This window comes from Nesoenas mayeri (genome assembly GCF_963082525.1).
Source record: "Nesoenas mayeri genome assembly, chromosome: 1".
NCBI classification, from domain to species: domain Eukaryota; kingdom Metazoa; phylum Chordata; class Aves; order Columbiformes; family Columbidae; genus Nesoenas; species Nesoenas mayeri.
Window position 1 is genome coordinate 39,977,187 of NC_137541.1, and position 18,914 is coordinate 39,996,100.

The 18,914-nt window shown below is 44.6% G+C and overlaps 1 protein-coding gene across 1 annotated transcript; it reads left to right on the top strand.

Moving 5' to 3' along the window:
• Positions 1–429: 429 nt before the first annotated feature.
• FAM83F (family with sequence similarity 83 member F) lies at positions 430–18,235 on the top strand (the record flags this gene model as incomplete). The annotated part of the gene is made up of 5 exons (XM_080363665.1): positions 430–885; positions 4,490–4,657; positions 11,948–12,069; positions 12,635–13,347; positions 18,171–18,235. The coding sequence occupies 5 exons, from the start codon at positions 430–432 to the stop codon at positions 18,233–18,235; spliced, it is 1,524 nt and encodes a 507-aa protein (XP_080219791.1).
• Between the last annotated feature and the right edge of the window lie 679 nt (positions 18,236–18,914).

Genomic DNA, 18,914 nt, shown 5'->3' on the forward strand with positions numbered 1-18,914 from the left:
CTGGCAACCAGCTGCAGCCCATGGGCCACTGCTTGCACCAACCATGGTGCTCTGCCCATGTCCCCAGCCCCACTCGTGTCCCCCTTGCCCCTATGAGCACCCCTTGGGTGGCAGCCACATCTGAAAAAGGTGGAAAACCCCTCTTAAATAGACTTCTGCACCTTAAAACACACCTGCAGCCCGGCCCTGGTTCTCCTCCAAGTGCTGTGCTCAGGGACTCTGGTGCCAGGGCCACGTGTGGGTCTGGGAGAAGGGCAGGATGGAGGGGACAGCCGTGTCCCCAGGGAGCCAGGGGAACGTGAGAGGGCGGCACAGCTGCTCCACCCGTCGGGGCGGGCTCGGGCAGGCCAGGTGAGGCGGTCCCAGCCCTGCCTTTCCCTCCTTCCCCAGCCTCCTTCCCGGCCGGCCAGCGCTGCGGGTGCCGGCAGCATGGCGGAGTCCCAGGTGCTCCTGCTGGACGAGTCACACGTCAATGAGAAGGTGACGGAGGCCCAGGCCCGCTTCTACTACAGCGAGGATCAGCGCCGGGCGCTGGAGGTGCTGGTGACCCGGGGCGAGGTGGCCTACCGGGAGGCGCTGAGGAAGGAGCAGCTCCGCGACTTTCTCTCCAGCCGGGAGCTGCAAGCCCTGCGGGGCAGCTGGCGAGGATACGACGACCCCCAGGAGGGTGGCAAGGTGGCACGGGGGCCTGGCGGTGAGACCCTCTCGCTGGCCTACTGGCCCGAGTGCTCAGACACGGAAGTGCCCCCACTGGACTTGGGCTGGACCGACAAGACCTTCTACCGGGGCATCAGCCGGGTGGCCCTCTTCACACACCCCCGCAAGGAGGAGAGCGCACCCCACCTGAAGGAGGTGGTGCGGGAGATGATCCAGCAGGCACAGAAGGTAGGTCCTGGACACCCTCGGGGGGACACCCCTGCCTACCTTCATGCCTGGGTCAGGGGCACCCAGGTGGAGGGTTCAGCTGGGGAGTGTCTGGGGTGGAAGGGAGGGGAGAGCCCCCCACGCCAAACTTTCTTCTCTGGCCCCCTCCCAAGCACATCAGCCCTTCAGTTTGTCAGGCAGGGCTTTCCCTAAGGTTTGTTGCTGGTCACATTATCTTTTGCCAAAGCTGATGCCCAGGATGGGGTTAAACCCCAGCACTCCTCCCCCCGAATTGGGGGTTTCTACCCATGGTTGGCTTTGGCCTGTCCTGGTATGATTCCCTGGCTCAGGTCATGATGCTCATACAGCCACCCCTCCTGTACGTGCAGGTATCCCCAGTTAAACACAGGGCAGTGAGTTTGTTCATGGGGTGGTGTGTTTTGGGTTTATTTTATGTGGTCTCAACACCATCCAGCCTGGCCGGCAAGCAGCCACAGTCAAGACAGTATGCGGCTGCTCCTCCTATTTATCTTTGCCTGGAAAGGTCTGATAGAGGTGACAGGGCACCTCTGGCAAGAAAACAAACCAGCTGTGATGCTACAAGAGCTTGTTTTGACTAGGTGGGGGCAATGACGAGGTTTTTCTAGGTGTGGATGAAGTTTCCAGGCAAGCCCACCCAGGAAAACATTCCTTTCAGAGCTGACATCCCCCCTGGGAAAAGCAGGTAACAGTGCAAGAAACTACATCCCTGCTCTTAGTTTTGCTGCTTTCTGGATTTTTTCTGCTTTCTAATTCAGTAGTTAATTCCTCTTCCACTTGCTGACGTGCCCCCCTCTCCCCCCAGCACACAGTATACACACAACTTTTACAGACTTGTTGAAAACAAATCTGCTGGGAAATACAGAAAACTTTCCAGAGAGGCATTAATCCAGCAGGTGATCTCCTCAGCTCCCTGCTTGCTGAAATACGTGCACACCCCATAATCCTGTACAGGTGTGATTGGTCGTATAGAAGAGGCAGAAGCTGTAAACTCCTTACGCTCTGATTTAGTGTGACTTCACATCCTCTTTGCGCTGCTACGAACGCCTGTATGGACTGTACAAGGACTGGGAAACTTTGCTTTTTTCGATAGCCGTGCCTGGCACCTAGAAGTAATTAATTCCTTTGTCGATTTTTACTTTTTCACTGACTGGACAAACTGTGCCCCTCCCAGCCCAAAGGTGGTTTCATGTTTAACAGCCATGTAAGTGTTTAATGGTCCTTTTCCTAGATAACTATGCCTATTGTGTTCAGCTGAGCTGGCCCTGGCAAAACAATAAAAATCTCTGGGTGGCAGCAGCTTTTCATTTAGCAGATGAAAGCAGGTTTTGGTTGTTTTGGGGGACAGGAGGTCTAAACTGATACTAGTAATATGAGGCACATGTCTGTGGGTGCGTTATCATCAGTGTTTTACAAACTTACGTTAATTAAGCTGCCTTGTCATAATGAGATTGGCAAGTTAATGCTTGCCAATCTGTAAATACCTGTGAAGAGCTAGGCACACCTATGGGCCCTATAGATAAGTTGTTATCCATAGGATAAGCAGAGGAATTGGGAAAACCTCTTGCAGGGGTAGACACTCATGCTCTGACTTGCTGTACGTGGGAAAACTCCTAGGTAATCCTGACAGATCACCAGCTGTGGCAGGGGTTTGAGAAGACAAACATAACAGCAGGAGCTGCCCTACTGCTCATTTTGCTGGCTTGGAAGTGCCATGTGTGAGGCAGCTCATCTGCTTTTCGTACAGGACTGCAGTTTTCATGAGTTTAGTCTGCAGTTTTGCAAAGAAGCCTGAACTGACTCATGGCCCCAAAGCCTGGAGGGAACTATCCTTCATGCTGCAAGGCCAGGAGTAGCAATTAATGGTTTGTCCAGGACGTGGTGTAATTTCTTCAGTCATTGGACTCATTGCCAGTGGAGGGGGTGGGAAGAAAGCAAATTCACACTTCTGTTGTCTATTCTTGATCAATTCCCTATGTGGATGTTCTTACTTCAAATGAATATTATCTGGTGCTTTTGCTCCTGAATAACTACATCCATACCACAGTGGAGGGGAGAGGGAGGCCTGAATTAATGCATTAACTCTTTATGCCTTTAATTATAATCTGCCTGTATATGAAGTTGCTCAGGAATAAAGTGGCATAAGTTCACTGTATTTTAATTTTCAGAGGTTCTGTTAATGTTCACTATATCTTGCTGCTTTGTGCTGGGAAGTGAGGACTAAGGCCAGGCCTGGAATCCAGTTCTGACTGACAGAATTTATTGAGGGACTTAATATAAGGTAGCTCCAGCACAGTTCACCTCTGTCAGGAACCTACATGTTAATGTTGAGCATAAACACAATATCAGCTCTTTTTTTTCCTTTTCTAACAAAGAAAAGCTTGTGTAAGCACTGTTGACAGAAGGAGCCTGACGGAGCAGATGTGTTGGTTGTTGTTGGCCATACAAGCAGAGACTCAGCAAACACAGTAGGGGACATTTACCGTAGCATTGCTTTCCCAAAAGCAATTTGTTCAAGGCCATTTTTCAAGGAAAAGAGGTCTCTGGCAAGAATTATTCCCCCTTCCATAGGGGGTTCCTGCACCTTCAGCTGCACCTCTTCCAAACTTCCAGTGAAGAAGAATCTACTGTTTGGTCCAGTTTTCAGCTCCATTCGCACCTGTGTGCGCTGTCCCCAGCACAGCTTGGCTTGTCACTGTGACCCCAGTGCCCGGGAAATTAAAATGTAGGCAACTCTATTCCCAGCACACTGTCAGCATGAGAGCTCTGACCTGGCAAGTTGATGTTTCTCAGCAGGCGGGACTAGAAAAACAGTAGTTTCCTTCATTCATAGCCTTTCAAATGCTGGGGAGAATAACTGTCAGGCAGAAGAGTGAATTGATATTTCTAATGGTGTAGAAGATACAGAAACAGAGAGAAAGACAAAACACGTAAGATTAGCGTTAGAGTTGCCCATAACTCTCTTGTTTTTGTTGTTACTCATCTTGTGAATGTTCAGGCTTGTCTGTCACGTCAGTGCAACCTTTTTTTTTTTTAATGTAAAATCTATGCCTGGTAAGAGGGATTAATTTTATGCCGGAAAAAATGCACATGTGAAGGGAGCAAACTATCATTTTGCTTCCAAATCTTGAAAACACACACACTCTCCAATCCCTTCCTGACAAATATGAGGTGTCTATGTTTGAGCTCCCCAACACATGCCTTGGGAAGCCAGCCCTGAGATCAGGCGTCTCACAGGGAACCAGGGAGACAAGGCAATGAAAGTTTCACAATACAGAGGAAAAACTAGGTATTTGGCTTTGGCGTCCCTCAGGTTGCTGAAATAAGCCATCTGCCCCTAGAAGAAGTAGAATTCTCAAAACATTCATGAAGTTCCTTCCAAAGTACAGCAGGAGCCAAGCCAGAGAATTACAAGATTATTGGTAGTGCTTTGGCAGATACATCCCTGTACTTTTGTCTCCCCTAAATTCTCCTCCTCCATATTCTGGTGTCAGTGCTCTCCTTTATTTTGCACCAGCATGATGGGCCTCCCTTTCAGTTTTTAATATTTTATTCAGTTGTCTGTATGCTGTCTTCTTATTTCCAGATTATTGCAGTGGTCATGGATGTATTTACAGATCGGGATATCTTCCGCGACATTGTTGATGCAGCATATAAGCGCTGGATCCCAGTCTATATAATCCTAGATGAGGAGGGTGTTAAGCTGTTCCTGGAAATGTGCAGATGCCTTGACCTCAATGACCTGCAGATCCGGGTAAGATATTCAGTACTGAACCCTTATCTCCTGCAGGTCAGTAGCCTTTTTCAGTTGTCTGAAAATCCTGGAACTCACTTGAACAGGCAAACAGATCTGTTCCTCCCTAGAAGTCACATCACAGCACTTAGGGGCTGATGGAGCATAGAGGGATAAGAGAGTTGTTTGCTAATACAGAAGGAAAGAGAAAGGGAAGATTTGAAATTTTTGCCTTTCACCTAAGAGAGAGATCTATGTAGTTTCTTGGCTCTTGTGACCTAAAAATTTCTGTTTGGGAAGAAAATGGTCTGAAGAAATTCCTGTGGGTCTCCTATGCAAGGATTCAAACTGGACTCCAGAGTAGCTCTTTGAGTTGTTGCCTGCATGGATCTCAGTTATAGGACACATACGGTCTGTGAAATCAAGACTTTTCTACCCAGCAATGATCATCCGGGAGTGAATGAGCTTGTAGTACTCCTCTGCCTGAGAACATGAGGTATTGAGGAGCACAGCTGCTCCCCTCTTCCATATCAGAATACGCCTTCATATGGTACATGCAGCACAGCAGAGTAGTCAGCCTAGCTTGGCTGGCAGAAGCAGCCTCAGTAGGATCCATTCCATGACATACAGACTGAAAACCTTTGTATGTTTATAGTTAGTATTGTGTTCCATTATTTTTTCATCATTTTTAGTCACTGTCACTACCACAAACTTGTTCCGAATATTGAAAAAGTTGTTAGGTTGGAAACAACCTGTGGGATGTGAGACTCACTCCTCTTGTGATCCAACTGTTCTTCTGAGAAGCAGGAAAAAGAAAAAACATGCCTTTTTGCCTGAAGGAAGGTCAGATCTTCCATAAACACACAATTAATAGCTTAAGAAAAACCCAAAACATAACCAAAACTCAAAAAAACTCTGACGGTTATAGAAGCCCATATTAACCATTTTAGGAAAACCATCTTAAATCTCGCTGAAAATAACTCGCATATATCTGAACAGCACTCCTGTGAACTACCACTCTGCTCTGAGTTTCTGGACTTCATCAAAAAAAGACATCCAGCTGAGCAGCTTTCTCATCTTTCTCCAAAACAGAGACAGAAGTTTCTTTCCTTTGGTGTCTTTGAAAGCAAGACACAGACATCATTATAACAGATGTGTTTCAAGCTTCAGGGGTATTGTGTGCCCTAGGCTTGAATCTCTTTGGTACAAAACTGTGAAATCGCAGCAGTAGTTCCATTTGGGATGGTACCTGTTTCCCAGTACTTTTCTCACTGTGTCATCATGTGCAGGAATGATGCCTTTGGTACTGCATATTTTAACTCCTCAATAGAGTGAATGAAGAGCTGTCCTGGTATTCTAGAAAAGGTGCAATGCGGTTGGAGAGAGCGGCAGAGTTTGAACTGGTGCCATCAAAAGCAGGAGAAAACCCTGTGTCTGTTCTGTGCTCCCCTTCTCTCACAGCAGCCCTTACTTTGTTTTTCATCAGATTCCTTCAGCTAAAAAAAGTCCAAATACAAGCTCAGCTGTAGGAGATCCACTGAGAAGAACCTTTTAACATCCTTCTTTGACCTAATTGTTCACTCTTCTGCAGAGCTCCAGCCCACAGAGTGCTGTCTTTCAACTTTTCCCCTTCTTTTCCTAGCTATCTCATACTTTATCTTAAATTCTCTCTAAGGTTGTTGTATTCCTTTTCCAGTACGGCTAAGCCTTTAATTAATCTTGTTAAGGTCAATGCAGTTTATTATTGTCTATGGTACTATGGGGGATCTGGGAAGAGTCTTCCTGTAAGGTGAAACAGGTCATTTGCCTCTCAAGGAAGATGGATGACCTCTCAGCATCCTGCCTGAGGCTGCCTTGCATGTATCTGTGCTGCTGCTTGGGTCAGTACAGCAGAAATCGTTATGTAGTAGTTCCCCTCACACCAGGTTTCAGATACCCAAGGAATCTCAAGCAAGGTTAAGGCTTTCCTTTGAGGAGTTCCTCCACCCCCACCTCGTTGATTCAATGTGTTGAGGGTTGTTTTGAACTTTTAGTGTTGAAGACCCAGTTTTGAAGCAAGAAAGCAAGCTGGGCCTCTGGTCTTGTTCAGGCAAAATCATTTTGTCTGGCATTGCTTGATCACAGAGGATGTTGGAATTGCTGAAAAAGAAAGAGAAACTAGTGCAGTTAACTCTATCATTCACGCATTTCTTATTTATGACGCCTTTTTCCTGACATCTGCTTTGATGTCTGAGTTACTTCTACAGATTTTCTGCAACAGGGAAAACATTCTTTCCTTACACTGTCTTTTTGTGTAACCATTTTGCTTTCTTCTAAAAGATTTTTACCAGTGGGCCACAGTTTGTCAGCAAAGGAATTGCATACTCTTCTCCCTGCCCTTCTTCCCACCTTTCCTTCAGAATGCTTGTGCAAGATTTACAGGATGGCTTTTTCTCAGAAGGTTGTGGAAATGTAGGATATAACTTTAAGATCTAGAGGTAAGTTCTTATCCCAGGGAAAGAGAGAGAGAGATGACACACCACCATGGGGTGTCCTTGCTGCAGGGTCAGGATTCTGTCTTCTGTCATCACCAGATGCTCAGATTGTTCTGTGATTCCTGCCCTTTTTTTTATGTTGCCCTGTTCCTCTAATGCAGAGTGAATACTTCAACAATCCTAATAGAGGGAGATTTACTGTTAACACTGGATTTTGCCCTTTGTCTACATACAGTGCTGGGTGTTTCACAAAATTCCTGGCTATTGTATCATTTTGAGATGGCAAGGTATCATCATCTGCTGACAGTCTCACAGGAGGGGAAGTGCTGGAGGAAGACAGTATGTCACTCTGCAAAGACAAAAAGTTCTTGACTGACCCCAAGCAAGAAAGGAGGAAACCTCAGTTTTTGTCTGAAGGCCGGAGATCACTAGAAATGCATTTAGATTCAACCATCAGCACGTTCATCCTGGGATGTTAGTAAGAGCATGTCTTGTGTGTTTGAGTCATATGGCTTCCTGAGCCTACAGGACATGGTTTGCCAGACTTCCATTATGTCTCACACAGGAGTGTTCTTTGGAAGTCACAGTGAATCAAAGGTCTCATAGATACAAAATTCATAGCCGAACAAAAAGTCCTGGCTTTGTTGACCTGAGGGTATGTGATCTCAGCAGGCTTTAGATGAGTTTTCTTTCTCCCCATGCTTCTGCTAACCAAGACCCCAGGAACAGACACTCCTGCTCAAAGACAGCGAGTTCACCTACAGCTTCAAGCAAGCCCAGGGAACAAGTTACCTGAGGGAAGTTCACGTTCATGTTGATCTTTACATTCATGTGCCCAACATGTAAGGAGTTCCTCCCCTAACTCCATGAATTCTTTAAACTTTCTGCCTAAGAAAATTTTGGAATTCCGTTTCAGTATTTTGTGTCTTTCCTCGTTGATTCCTAACCCAAGTGAGGGAGAAGCTGAATGTAACATGATGCAGAGCTGTTGGTTTTTTAATTATCTGTTAGAGAATTCTTCCAGGCTGCTTTTGAAAATGGGGGCTTACAAGGCTCTCTTTTTGCAAAGGCACAAATAAGTAATACCCAGCAATGACCTCGGCAGGCCAGGTCCATTCTGCTTGAATACGTGCAAGTTTTACTATTTTGTCAACACGCGTGCCTTTTCCAAAACTTTTCAGGGCAAACACACAGGATAAGTCCACAGTATTTCCACTTGGTGGCTGCTTCCAAATTGTTACTGCTTTTGTGTCCCTGTGTAACATGAGCATCTACCACCCAACTCTCTGACCAGGAGATATGATCACCAGAAATGAGAAGCTTGCAGACCATCAATAAGAAAAATTCCTTTACTCCTGTACTGTGGTCCTGTCCACATGAATCCCATACTTCTCTACCTCTTTCCCCCTCTGTGGTACCTCCATCTAGAACTTTACAGTGGGAAACAACAGGCATCTGGGGCCTCCCTCTCAGCCCTGTGCTCAGGTGGAACAGTAGCTCAAGAAAACAAGGGGCAGTAGCTATCACAACAGATTCCATTGTCTGAAGGGATCTGATTTTTCCAAGGACAGCAGAAAGGGGATCTCCACATTTTGAAAAACATAGTCAATATAAGGGACTGTTGAGTCTCTCATCTCTCAGCTACTGTGTTTGTGTGGTACCTCTCCTTAATCTGTTTTACGTCTGCTAGTTTACAGAGGTCATCCATGGCATCTGTCCCAACTTGAAATAAAGATCCCTGCTTGCTTTGCAACGTGTATCAGCAGGTGTTCTAAGAGAGAAGGTACACACAGGTTCCGCAGTGGAAGTACTTACAACACTTCCATTTAGGGTCTGTCTTGTGTATCCTCCCTACTCAACCCCAGCTTGTGAGCACTATTGCCCAGGTCTGTCAAGTGACAACTAAGCGTCAGTCACAAGACAGTCTATAACTGACATTCTAAACTGGGTCTAATTTAACTTTCGGTGGATTCAGTGTGAGGTTCACAATAAAGGAAGAAAGTCTGATTCCATCTGTGTTTGTATTAGGATGCTGTGTCAGGCTTGACTGTTACCAGTCTGTGTTAAGTTGCTGCCAGGGAGACATTAGTCAGTGCTTGTGGTGAGGAGTGGCGCAAGCCTGTGTAAAGCAAATGTGGACATTTAATGCAGACTGCAGCTTCCATAGGCCAGGATATGACAAACCTTGAGCAGGCTTCTGCAAGAATACAACTCTGGAGGGGTCACTTCTGTCTGGTGAACTAACTGGTCTCCTACCCAAAATATTTGTAGTTACTGTAACAAAAATGCCTCCCCAAAATGGTTTCAATCTCACATCATTTGTATTTGTTTTTCCTCTTCTGTTGTTGTGCAGTCTTCAGTACATGAACCCAGGCTTGTTCCTCTTCTGTACGGCTTGATATCAGTCTACAAATACTCCAAGATCCTTCAAGGCAGAAAACATTATACAAATAACCTGTTAAGTGACTTGATGTTTATATGACTTTGTGCTAATTTTCTGCATTTCAAGATGTATTTATGCACTCCTGTGCCTACTTTGTTCAAGGAGGTTTATGTGTTCAGCTGTTTGGTTCTATCCCCTCTGTGCTATTCTAAGTGTTACATCTAGCTCAGTTACTACAGAAATTCAAATGTGCTTTCTTTCCACCAAAATAAGGTGATATGACATACAAACACAGTAAAATCCACACTTGTTACATGCTAAGAAACTTTCTGCCCACACAGGCTGATAATTCTTGATTCACAAAGGTATATGACATGTCAGAGCTGTTGACTGATTTGAAAAACTGAGGTCCTTCTTGACACTTGCAGTCAATATTCCATGATGGGGAGAATCCCACATCCAACTTCACTCAGCAAGGAAAAAATATTATTTCAGGTGAGCAGCCAGCCAACTACAAATGTCATTCTAAATACTGGAAAGGGCACCCTTTCTCATGTGCTCTACCCAACCTGCATTCAGCATCCCACACATATGACTCACTCCTAGGCCTTGGGCGAGTCACTTCATCTTTTTCTCTCTCAGGCTCTTCGTCTTTAAAACAGAGTAATAATACTTTCAGCAGTGTTGGGAGCATTAATTAGCTGGTGCCCACACAGGACTCCAGACAGATCAAGCAACAGATGAATGCAAAACAGTAGTATCATCAGTTACTGTTAGTCAGAATTTGTACTGACACTGCTGTATTTTAGTGGGGAAAATAGGAGCAGATTCAAAAGGTAAGAGCTATACTCAGAAAAATGTATTTTGAAATAAATCTGCATTCTTATAATAACTCATTCCTGCATGCTGATTTCTATAGCCTATCAATATTTAAGCTGTCAGTGCGGTTGATAATAATAGGACTTAGCTCTCTGTGGGATGTGAGGCTGTGCTGGCTTTAGCCAAATCCTCATGATTCTCCTGCTCTGCAGATGGGGGAAGACTGAGGCAAGGGTGAGTTGACTTTCCCAGAACATCACAGGGAACAGTGTCAGAACTGTGATTACATTTGCAACTATCTGCCTCCCAACCCTGGATTTATTACTGCCGATCACAATACCTTTATCTTTTCATTGGTAAAGAATTTTTACAGGAACAGATGGTGGAATGAAGAAAATGGTATAAATTTGTGTGTCAGAGCAACAAGAGATTTTACTCTGAACTTATACTGACAATCAATGTTTTGGGCTTGGGGAGGGGCAGTCGTTTCTGTTAGACAGTTTGGCAATTCAGCCTCATGCAGCCAGGACCCATGAGCAGAATAACACTCAGTCCAATGCGCAAACGTATTCATAGAGTAAGTGTGGGGACACATCTGTTCTTGAAAATCATGTAACCTTAAATCTGTGTTTTCTCTGAGCTTGGTAGTGCCTTGTTCGATTACTTGTAGGTTTGCTGTCCAAAGGGTGTGAGATGAGAGGTTTCGGGAGAGGTATTCTCTTTTCCAAACTATTTTCATTCATTTAATGAAAAGTTTTTTCTTCCTCTTCTTCAAAAATTATTCTTTGCTGATTTATTCAAAACATCAGTAGAGATACATGTCCTACTCCTCTTGTTCAAAAAAAAGTTCTGTGTTTTTTCACTCTTTGTTGAACAGTGAGGAATCTGGGTGGACACTATAACTGTTTTGGATTCCTAGCAAAATTATAAAGTTCAGGGTTCCACTTTTGTTATAACAGAGAGGAAACATCTATATTTTGAGCAATATAATTGTTTCCTCCTCTCTTCTATAATAATTGAATTGTCTGGTCTTCTATTCTGCCCAGCTTTGTCAAGCCACATGTTGCTGGGAATCAGAATACAAGCACAAAAAGAACCTAGTATAGACCTGTCGCATACATTACCCTCCAAGTAACTGTGTCCTTTGCACTGCAGAGGTGTTGCAAAGTTCCTTCGTGATCCTGCTAATGTAATCTGGAGAAGAGCTCACGAGTGCCATGGAAGAGGGATCAGGATTCGGAGAGTGCAGCCATGACTCAGAGTTCCTCTGATTCATTCCCCTGAACTGGGCTGGGCTACAGCACAGGACTGGAGATGGAGGATTGTTTGATTTTGAAAGGACCGTCTTGCCAGTGGGCTATGATGAATAGCTGAAGACAACAGGCAGGGTTACAAAGATGCTGATACTAAACTGATGGAGGGGAGTGACTTGTACAGACAAGGGTTGACAACAGGTTTTACAGCACTGTGCTTTCCTTTCTGCAGCCCTTCTGATTTCTGGTGGCTGATACCAAATGAGCTGTAGTCCCAGAAGTAGTGAGATAATGTGAGTGACATGTTAAGACTTGGAGCTGGCAATTATCTAGTTCTCTGCCCTATTTATTGTGACATTTTGTCTTTTCACCTCCCCGTTAGAATATCCGCATACGTTCTGTGACAGGAGTTGGGTTCTACATGCCAGCAGGAAAGATCAGAGGCACACTGGCATCCCGATTCCTGATGGTGGATGGTGAAAAGGTGGCCACTGGATCATACAGGTGGGTCACTCTTGCTTAAGGCAAAGCTACATTCTTTGTGTAAAGAATGGCTTGTGGTTTTGCTGTAGAGTCTTCTTCCCATGCCCTTCCCTTTCCTAATCTCAGCCTCTGTAATCTGTGTGGCATCTGTAGAAACTGGGATGGGATGACAGAGAAGGTACCACAGAGGACAAGCTGCTTCTGAGAGAACTGAACATGTGCATGCTAGTGGACCATTTCAGTGGGCTAAAGACAGTTCTGCACTGCACCAGGTAGTGGTCTGCATGGACTCCACTGTGCTCAGTAGGGTTTTCAGTCTGGAGACTCTGTTGATGCAGAGTTGCTTTTTTAAATGGGTAAACTGTCCTTGAGTGGTTTAGGGCCTTTTCTTCCAGACCTGGTCTGCATCCTTAATGAAGAACAATAATAAAGAGTGTCATGTATGTGTCCTGACCCATCTTGGCAAGGACATACAAGCAAATGACACAACGCTACATATTGCCATGTAGTGTCTTAGATGTTGTTAGGTGTGCTGGGTCAAATATGCACCCAAAAATCTAATGTCAGTTCTGTTTCCTACTCTTAGCTTCACATGGAGTTCATCTCACATCGACAGAAACATCCTGCTAGTCTTGACGGGACAGCACGTGGAGATGTTTGATGTCGAGTTTCGTGAGCTCTATGCCATCTCAGAAGAAGTTAATTTCTACAAGGAACTGGGTATTGCTAACCCATTTGTTCTTGGAATTGGGAAGCCAGGCCTTCATTCCTCCACTGTGGCTCGGAAGTTCATTAACCCCAAATATGGTTTAGTGGCAGGGGCAACCCGTGGTGATATGATGCTCTGGGCTTCACGACATAGGCAGGATAATCAGGGGAACATGGAAAAGGAGGAAACAAGTGAGTCAAAGAAACGGTTAAATCAGTTTCTGAATGACTTAATCACATTGGAGCAAGAGTTCCCAGAAATTGATCCACCTCTGGAGAATGTGAACAAGCTGAATCGGAGCCCTCAGAAACTCTTCTCCCGGCTCCACGTGGACCTGAAAAATAAATCCAAATCCAGAGAGTCTATTCGAGATGTGAAGAAAGAAGATGTACAAGCCAATTCAAAGCAAGGAAAACGGTTTGCTACTGGGCTTTTCAGTCGCAAGGCCAAACGGTCTCCAGGCTCAAGCATTGAGGCCAATTCTTTTGCCAGTGAAGGACATTCAGGAGAAGACCTTGGGAACATGAAACTGGAATACGAGCGGCTCAGCATTGGCCATGCCAGTGGTCGGAGCACTGGAGGCATCTCAGGTAAAACATCTTCTACCAGCATATTCTGCTTCAGTGTCCTTTGTTCCAGGTTTAGGTGAAAATATATTCAATATAGGCACCTGAGAGTAGATCCTATTATTTCCTCTATATTAAAGTGAGTGGGATCAAAGAAGACTAGAAGTTGTAACATATGATGCAGGCAATTTAAGTTGAAGGCAATTTAATGGCAGTCTTATTGTAAAGTTGGTACTTCTCATTTAAATGTTTTCTCATACTTCTCAAAAGCGGGTATGGGACAAAGAGAGAGGAAGATGAATGTCTCCTTATGGGAAACAGATTGTGTGTGCAGTTCATGAAGGGCACTGCCCTAATAAATAGCAGCAGTATGTTCAGTATTGTAGTGGTTAGCAGGGTGCAAACAGATTTCCAGTGTACCCCCTCCTTTCTTCATTTGGGTTTAGTCAGGCATGTTTACTGTGACAAGTTTCTGTTGGAGAAGAGAAGAAAACCTGTTTATGTTGAGGTGAAGGGACAAGGAGTGGAGTAAAGGGTGAAAGTCTTCTTAATTGCTCCTTTATCGCCTTCTGACATGAGGGAGAAGATTGTGAAAATAGAATGGAGAAGTACTAGATCTCAACCTTTCCTTCTTTGTTAAAACAGCTTATATTTTCACTAAGGCTTTCCAAGGCTTCATCTGTTTAAGAGACAAATGATAAAGATTTCTCCCAATTTATGAGTTCATAGCTAACTTCCTGACATTTTAGATGTTTTGTCAAATTGAAGTAAATCTATGGACTATTCAGCCTGGATGTCTTCCACTCTCAGTGAGCTGTGCTCTGTGCCAATACCTCCTGCATGAGCAGGAAAATAAAGTACTTCCAGGGAAAAAAATTCTCCTTGGCTTGTCTGGCCAGAGACCATTCTGTGCTACAATGAATGCAAAACGCGGGCACAGAGTCTGAATTCCCTTGAGACTGCCATGATGTGAAATGGAAAGATATTGTCCTGAGACCAAAAAGAAAGGCGAGGTATTAGGAAGGTAAATGATAGCAATTGATTAGGTTCTTATAAATTTTTCTAGCTGAATGAAGGAGACTCAAAAATGCCAAATGAATATGAAAGGAACGGTAAGAAAACTCTAGTAGACCCATTTTAGGATGTCTGTTTGGCATTTGAGGAGGCAGAATTAAGCCCTGGTCTAAAGAGCTCCTCTCTCCAAATCACTTTATGTCTTGAGCACAGACAGTTTGTGCTGCTGGGCCCCATTCCTTGGAAACAGGAAAAACAAAATCCATGAAGGTCTATAGGGAGATGTATGGGCATTCCCTCTTGGAGGAATGGACTTGAGGGCTTGCACTACCCTCTAGTGACAGAAGTAGTGAATTGTGTAATCTCTGATTTGTCAGCACTTTACCATATCAGAGATTCTGTTTCTCACTGTCAGCTGTTTTCAAGCAGACATCCCGCCATTCCTGCAGTGCCATGATGAAAATAGGCCCAGATTAAGGCACAAAAGAGGCTGGCGTTTCTAGTGGAACAGCAGGGCGCTGCGCCCCTCTGGGACACCACACTGTCAGTGCAGCAGGGATGTCCATGCTCCTTTTAAGAACCTGTGCGAGACAGTCTGATGCTTAGTCTGGAACATTTCCACCAAGGCCATTTCCACACTATCATGCTATTATGTTCAGGTTTTATTGATTGTCCCTGCTACTTCCTGAGGGCTGCCACCTCTTTCAATAAAGGGAAAGGAAGAATTGAGAAGAGATGCAGGGAAGGCGCAGAGGTCCAGTACACCAGCCTTCACACTGTGCTCTTCTTGACCTGATAAGTCTTTGTTTTATGCAAATTGAGAATGCCTGTTCATGGTGTCAGTGGAAGACTCCACAGCTTTTGAGGTATGGTGGAAGTATACTTAGGTCACCATTGTTGTAAAAGACTGGAGGAAGATCACTGCTTGTGTGTTGCTTTTGAATTGCATCACTGTTGTTGAGGGAAAGCTTTTCTAGTCTAGTGGTCCCAAAGTGGCACGTGAACAGAGGTGACAAGAGGGCACATTAAAAAGATGGAAATTCATGAGAAAGAGGAAAAAAAATGAGTTACCACAGAGGATCCTGCAGCTACTTGATCAGTAGCATGTGCTTCATTAGAATTTAATACAAAATTCTTTAACAAGGGCATGGAATAGAGTTCCATCTTCAAGATAAAAATAGGAGGCACTTTGTTCTTGGGTAACTGAGGGACTGACTTAGTTTTAAAAGTTTAAGTTATCTTTGAGCAGGTCCTGTAAAAACCAATACTGTGATATTCTGGATGACAGAAGGGAGGTAAGGAGTGGAAATGAAGGAAGGAGAAGGTGCTTGGTATGCAGTCACATTAAGATGCAATTATTCAGAGCTTCACAGTTTGAAATAGCTGCCCTTACCTTTTGTAAAGATTAAACAGCACACTTAAGCCCTGTGGGCCTGCCTGTGCACACATCCTCCAAAGTCACTATTAATTCGGTAGAACCACGGAGATACATCCCACCTTGCAAATGCATAGAGAGACCAGATCTGCTCGCAGAGTAATTGAAAGACGTTATTCAAGCAGGCTAAAGGTCAGGTTCAGTCTTGTAAGAGCAAATGGTGATGAAGGGAAACCAAACTGGGAAGGGAAGCGATGAAAGTGTGTTCTGCAACAGTTTGAAAATCTGACTGGGTATTTACATGCTAGGAAATGATGCCTACAAATCAGAACTGGGAGTGTGGAAAATAATAGGGCTACAAATAGTAATGTCCCAAACTAAGTGTCCGAATTAACATCCTGAGGTGTTGTCCTAGCACAGTGCATGGAGACAGTGCTTTGTCATACACAGCTTTCTTAAATCACATAAACAAATTGGCACAACTCATGAACTTCACTGTTGCCCACGTAGGAACACAACAGCAGCAGCTCTGAATCTGACCAGAATCTTGTTAGTTTTAAGCTGCTGCTGGGCACACTGTGATCAGCAAAGACACTGATGTTTGTGTGCAGTTTCTGGGGAATTGCAAGGGTTTGAAAGCTGCATGGCTTTGGAATGCACTGGTTTTTTGTTTTGTTTTCTCCCTTGAAAGAAGCAAAGTGGGCTCGTTCAGGAGGGTGTACTGTCCTGAGTTTCTCTGTAAATCAGCCTTCACTCCTCATGAGTGTTGGCTGCAGAGCACAAATATTTAACAGCAGGATTTCATGTTTCACTTTTGGGTGCTTCTTGCCACAAGATATGAGATTTACACTGAACACTGCAATACTGCAGAAATAGCTGCGTAGTTACCATCTGTGTTTTTCAGCCGAAATGGGATCGTGGACAGGTGGTAACCAGAATTTTCAGCCTCTTTTCTAAGGAGAAAGAGGGGAACATTGTTGGGTACTTACAAGGAAGGTGTTTCCTCTCACTGTAGCAGGATCTATAGAAAAAGGTCAGAAGACATGAGGAGAAAGTGAGAAGAATAAAGGAGTTGGGAGTGGAGATTAAGCAGAGGAGAGCAGGCACTTCCCAAAGTAAACATGAGGGTCTTGAATGTGATACAGACAGAGAAATAGGGGTGCTGAAGCAATAGGAGTAATGATAAACTTAGTAGTAATGTACGGAATGGGTCAAAGGGGAGACAGGAGGAAGAATGAAATGCCATAGGGAGGTGTTGGGAGGAGGCAGTAACTTACAGAGCAGCCACAAAAGTGAGGGCAGGTTGCAGTGTAACCTCCCACATGGACATGGAGAAAGTGCAGTAAGGAAGAAGGTGGAGAAAAGGAGGGAGAGAGCTCTTCTCTGCCCCATCACCTACAGGTGAGGAAAACACTGACCAAATACTCACAAGCAAGAGAGCGGCATGATAAATTATTCGGTTGAACCCCAGTTCAGGGGCAGTGCTTGGATTGAAAGCCCCCTCACCTCAGCAAGACTGAGACTTCTCAGTAGCATGTCACCATGATCTGTGTCAGTTTCCTCTCCCTGTTCTCACTCTGTACTGGCCACTGGCTCCAACTGTTTGGGAGATGCAGAAATACAGGAGTGAGGTCTGCCCTTCTTCAGGGTGACAGCAAGCCACATGCCAGACCCTCTCAGTACGTACTGCCCTGGGCTACGGGTCATATAAGTCTTGCTGAGCTCTGAGCACAGTTGAGTTACCTTTCTTGCAAAAGCCTCTGCAAACACACTGTAGTACAGTGCTTGAAAAAAATGTGCTGGGGCATCTAGACCAACAGCTGGCTCTAATGAGGGATATCAGACAACAACACAAGCATTGAAAAGTACAGACACTTGGAGCAGAAGGAATCCACGGAGCGAGCAATGAAAAAAGAAAAAAGATGATAAAAAATTGGGGCAGCATACTATGGTACTTAAGTGAGAGACCCCGAGGCCTTGGGATTTCTCTTGCAAAGGAGATGGTGGAAATACTGCCACTCGTGATGTTTAAAATTGGACATGAAAAAATGTCTCCTGAGAATGTGTGTGAGGATCAGATGGATGAGATTACCTGACTTTTTAAAAATATATTTTTTTTCCCTCATTCTTTGGAAAACCTCCCACCCCAGTCCTGGCCAGACTGCTTTTCAGTGTCGGCTGGGACATAAGAATACCGCTGAAGCTGGCCTCGGTACAGCGCGCAGCCTGGAAATACCACTCCGGTGGTTTTCTCCACAGTGTTCTCTGAATTTGCTCTTGTTTTAGTGTCTCTTCATTTCACAGTAGCAGAAAATCAAATCACAAAAGTGTGCAGACTAATCTAGGTCTAACACAGGTATATAGTAAATAATGAGAAAGGATTGAAGCGTGAGTCCAAACTTTATCCAAGTCTTATTTACTTAACACTAACATTACTTTTAACTTCTTTTCATTCCAGGTAACCTGAGTCCAAACTCCACTATGAGCGATAAAAACAAACAATCTACCTGTGTGTTATCTTGATTGGGAAGGATTGTCTGGAGAACTGAAGACTGAACAAACTGGAAAAGTAACCTCTTGATTGACTTTGAACCTATAGCCATGTCCCCACACAGTGGTCTGTCAAACCACTGCACGGTCCTGGATGTACCTGGCACCCCCAGTTAAAGCACATTTACTGGGGGAAGCGTAGACTTCGGATGGCCAGTCCCTTAAATGAGGGTTGGTGATGAATGTATTAGCCCATATGTCTGTGTGCACACATATTTTATATATAAAAACAACTGTGATGGCTGGTCTCAGAGCTCGCTCTGTGTCCAGATAAATGCAGGAGACTTTCTGACTTCTTATACTTGTGCTGCTAATTCAGTCTGTCGAGCTACAGACTCAGAGTCACTGTGTTGCATTGTTTACTCTACTGCATTGCAGAAATGTATTGGTCTGACTGGCTGGAAGGCAAAATCAAATCAAAGTGGCAAATTCTGGGTGAAATAAGAATGGTTACAAACAGCGTAGCAATCCTTTGTCTGCAAGGAGCCTTCCTGTAGATTCCTGTTGTCACTTTTTCACACAGAAATGAGTGGTCTGGGAGGAGGGTTTACCTAGCAGAGGCCAACAGATTAGAATCTTAACTATTTCATGTCTTAAATATAGCAGTCGAACAAAGGGATTTAGCAAGAATGTAGTAAAGAGAAAAGATGGA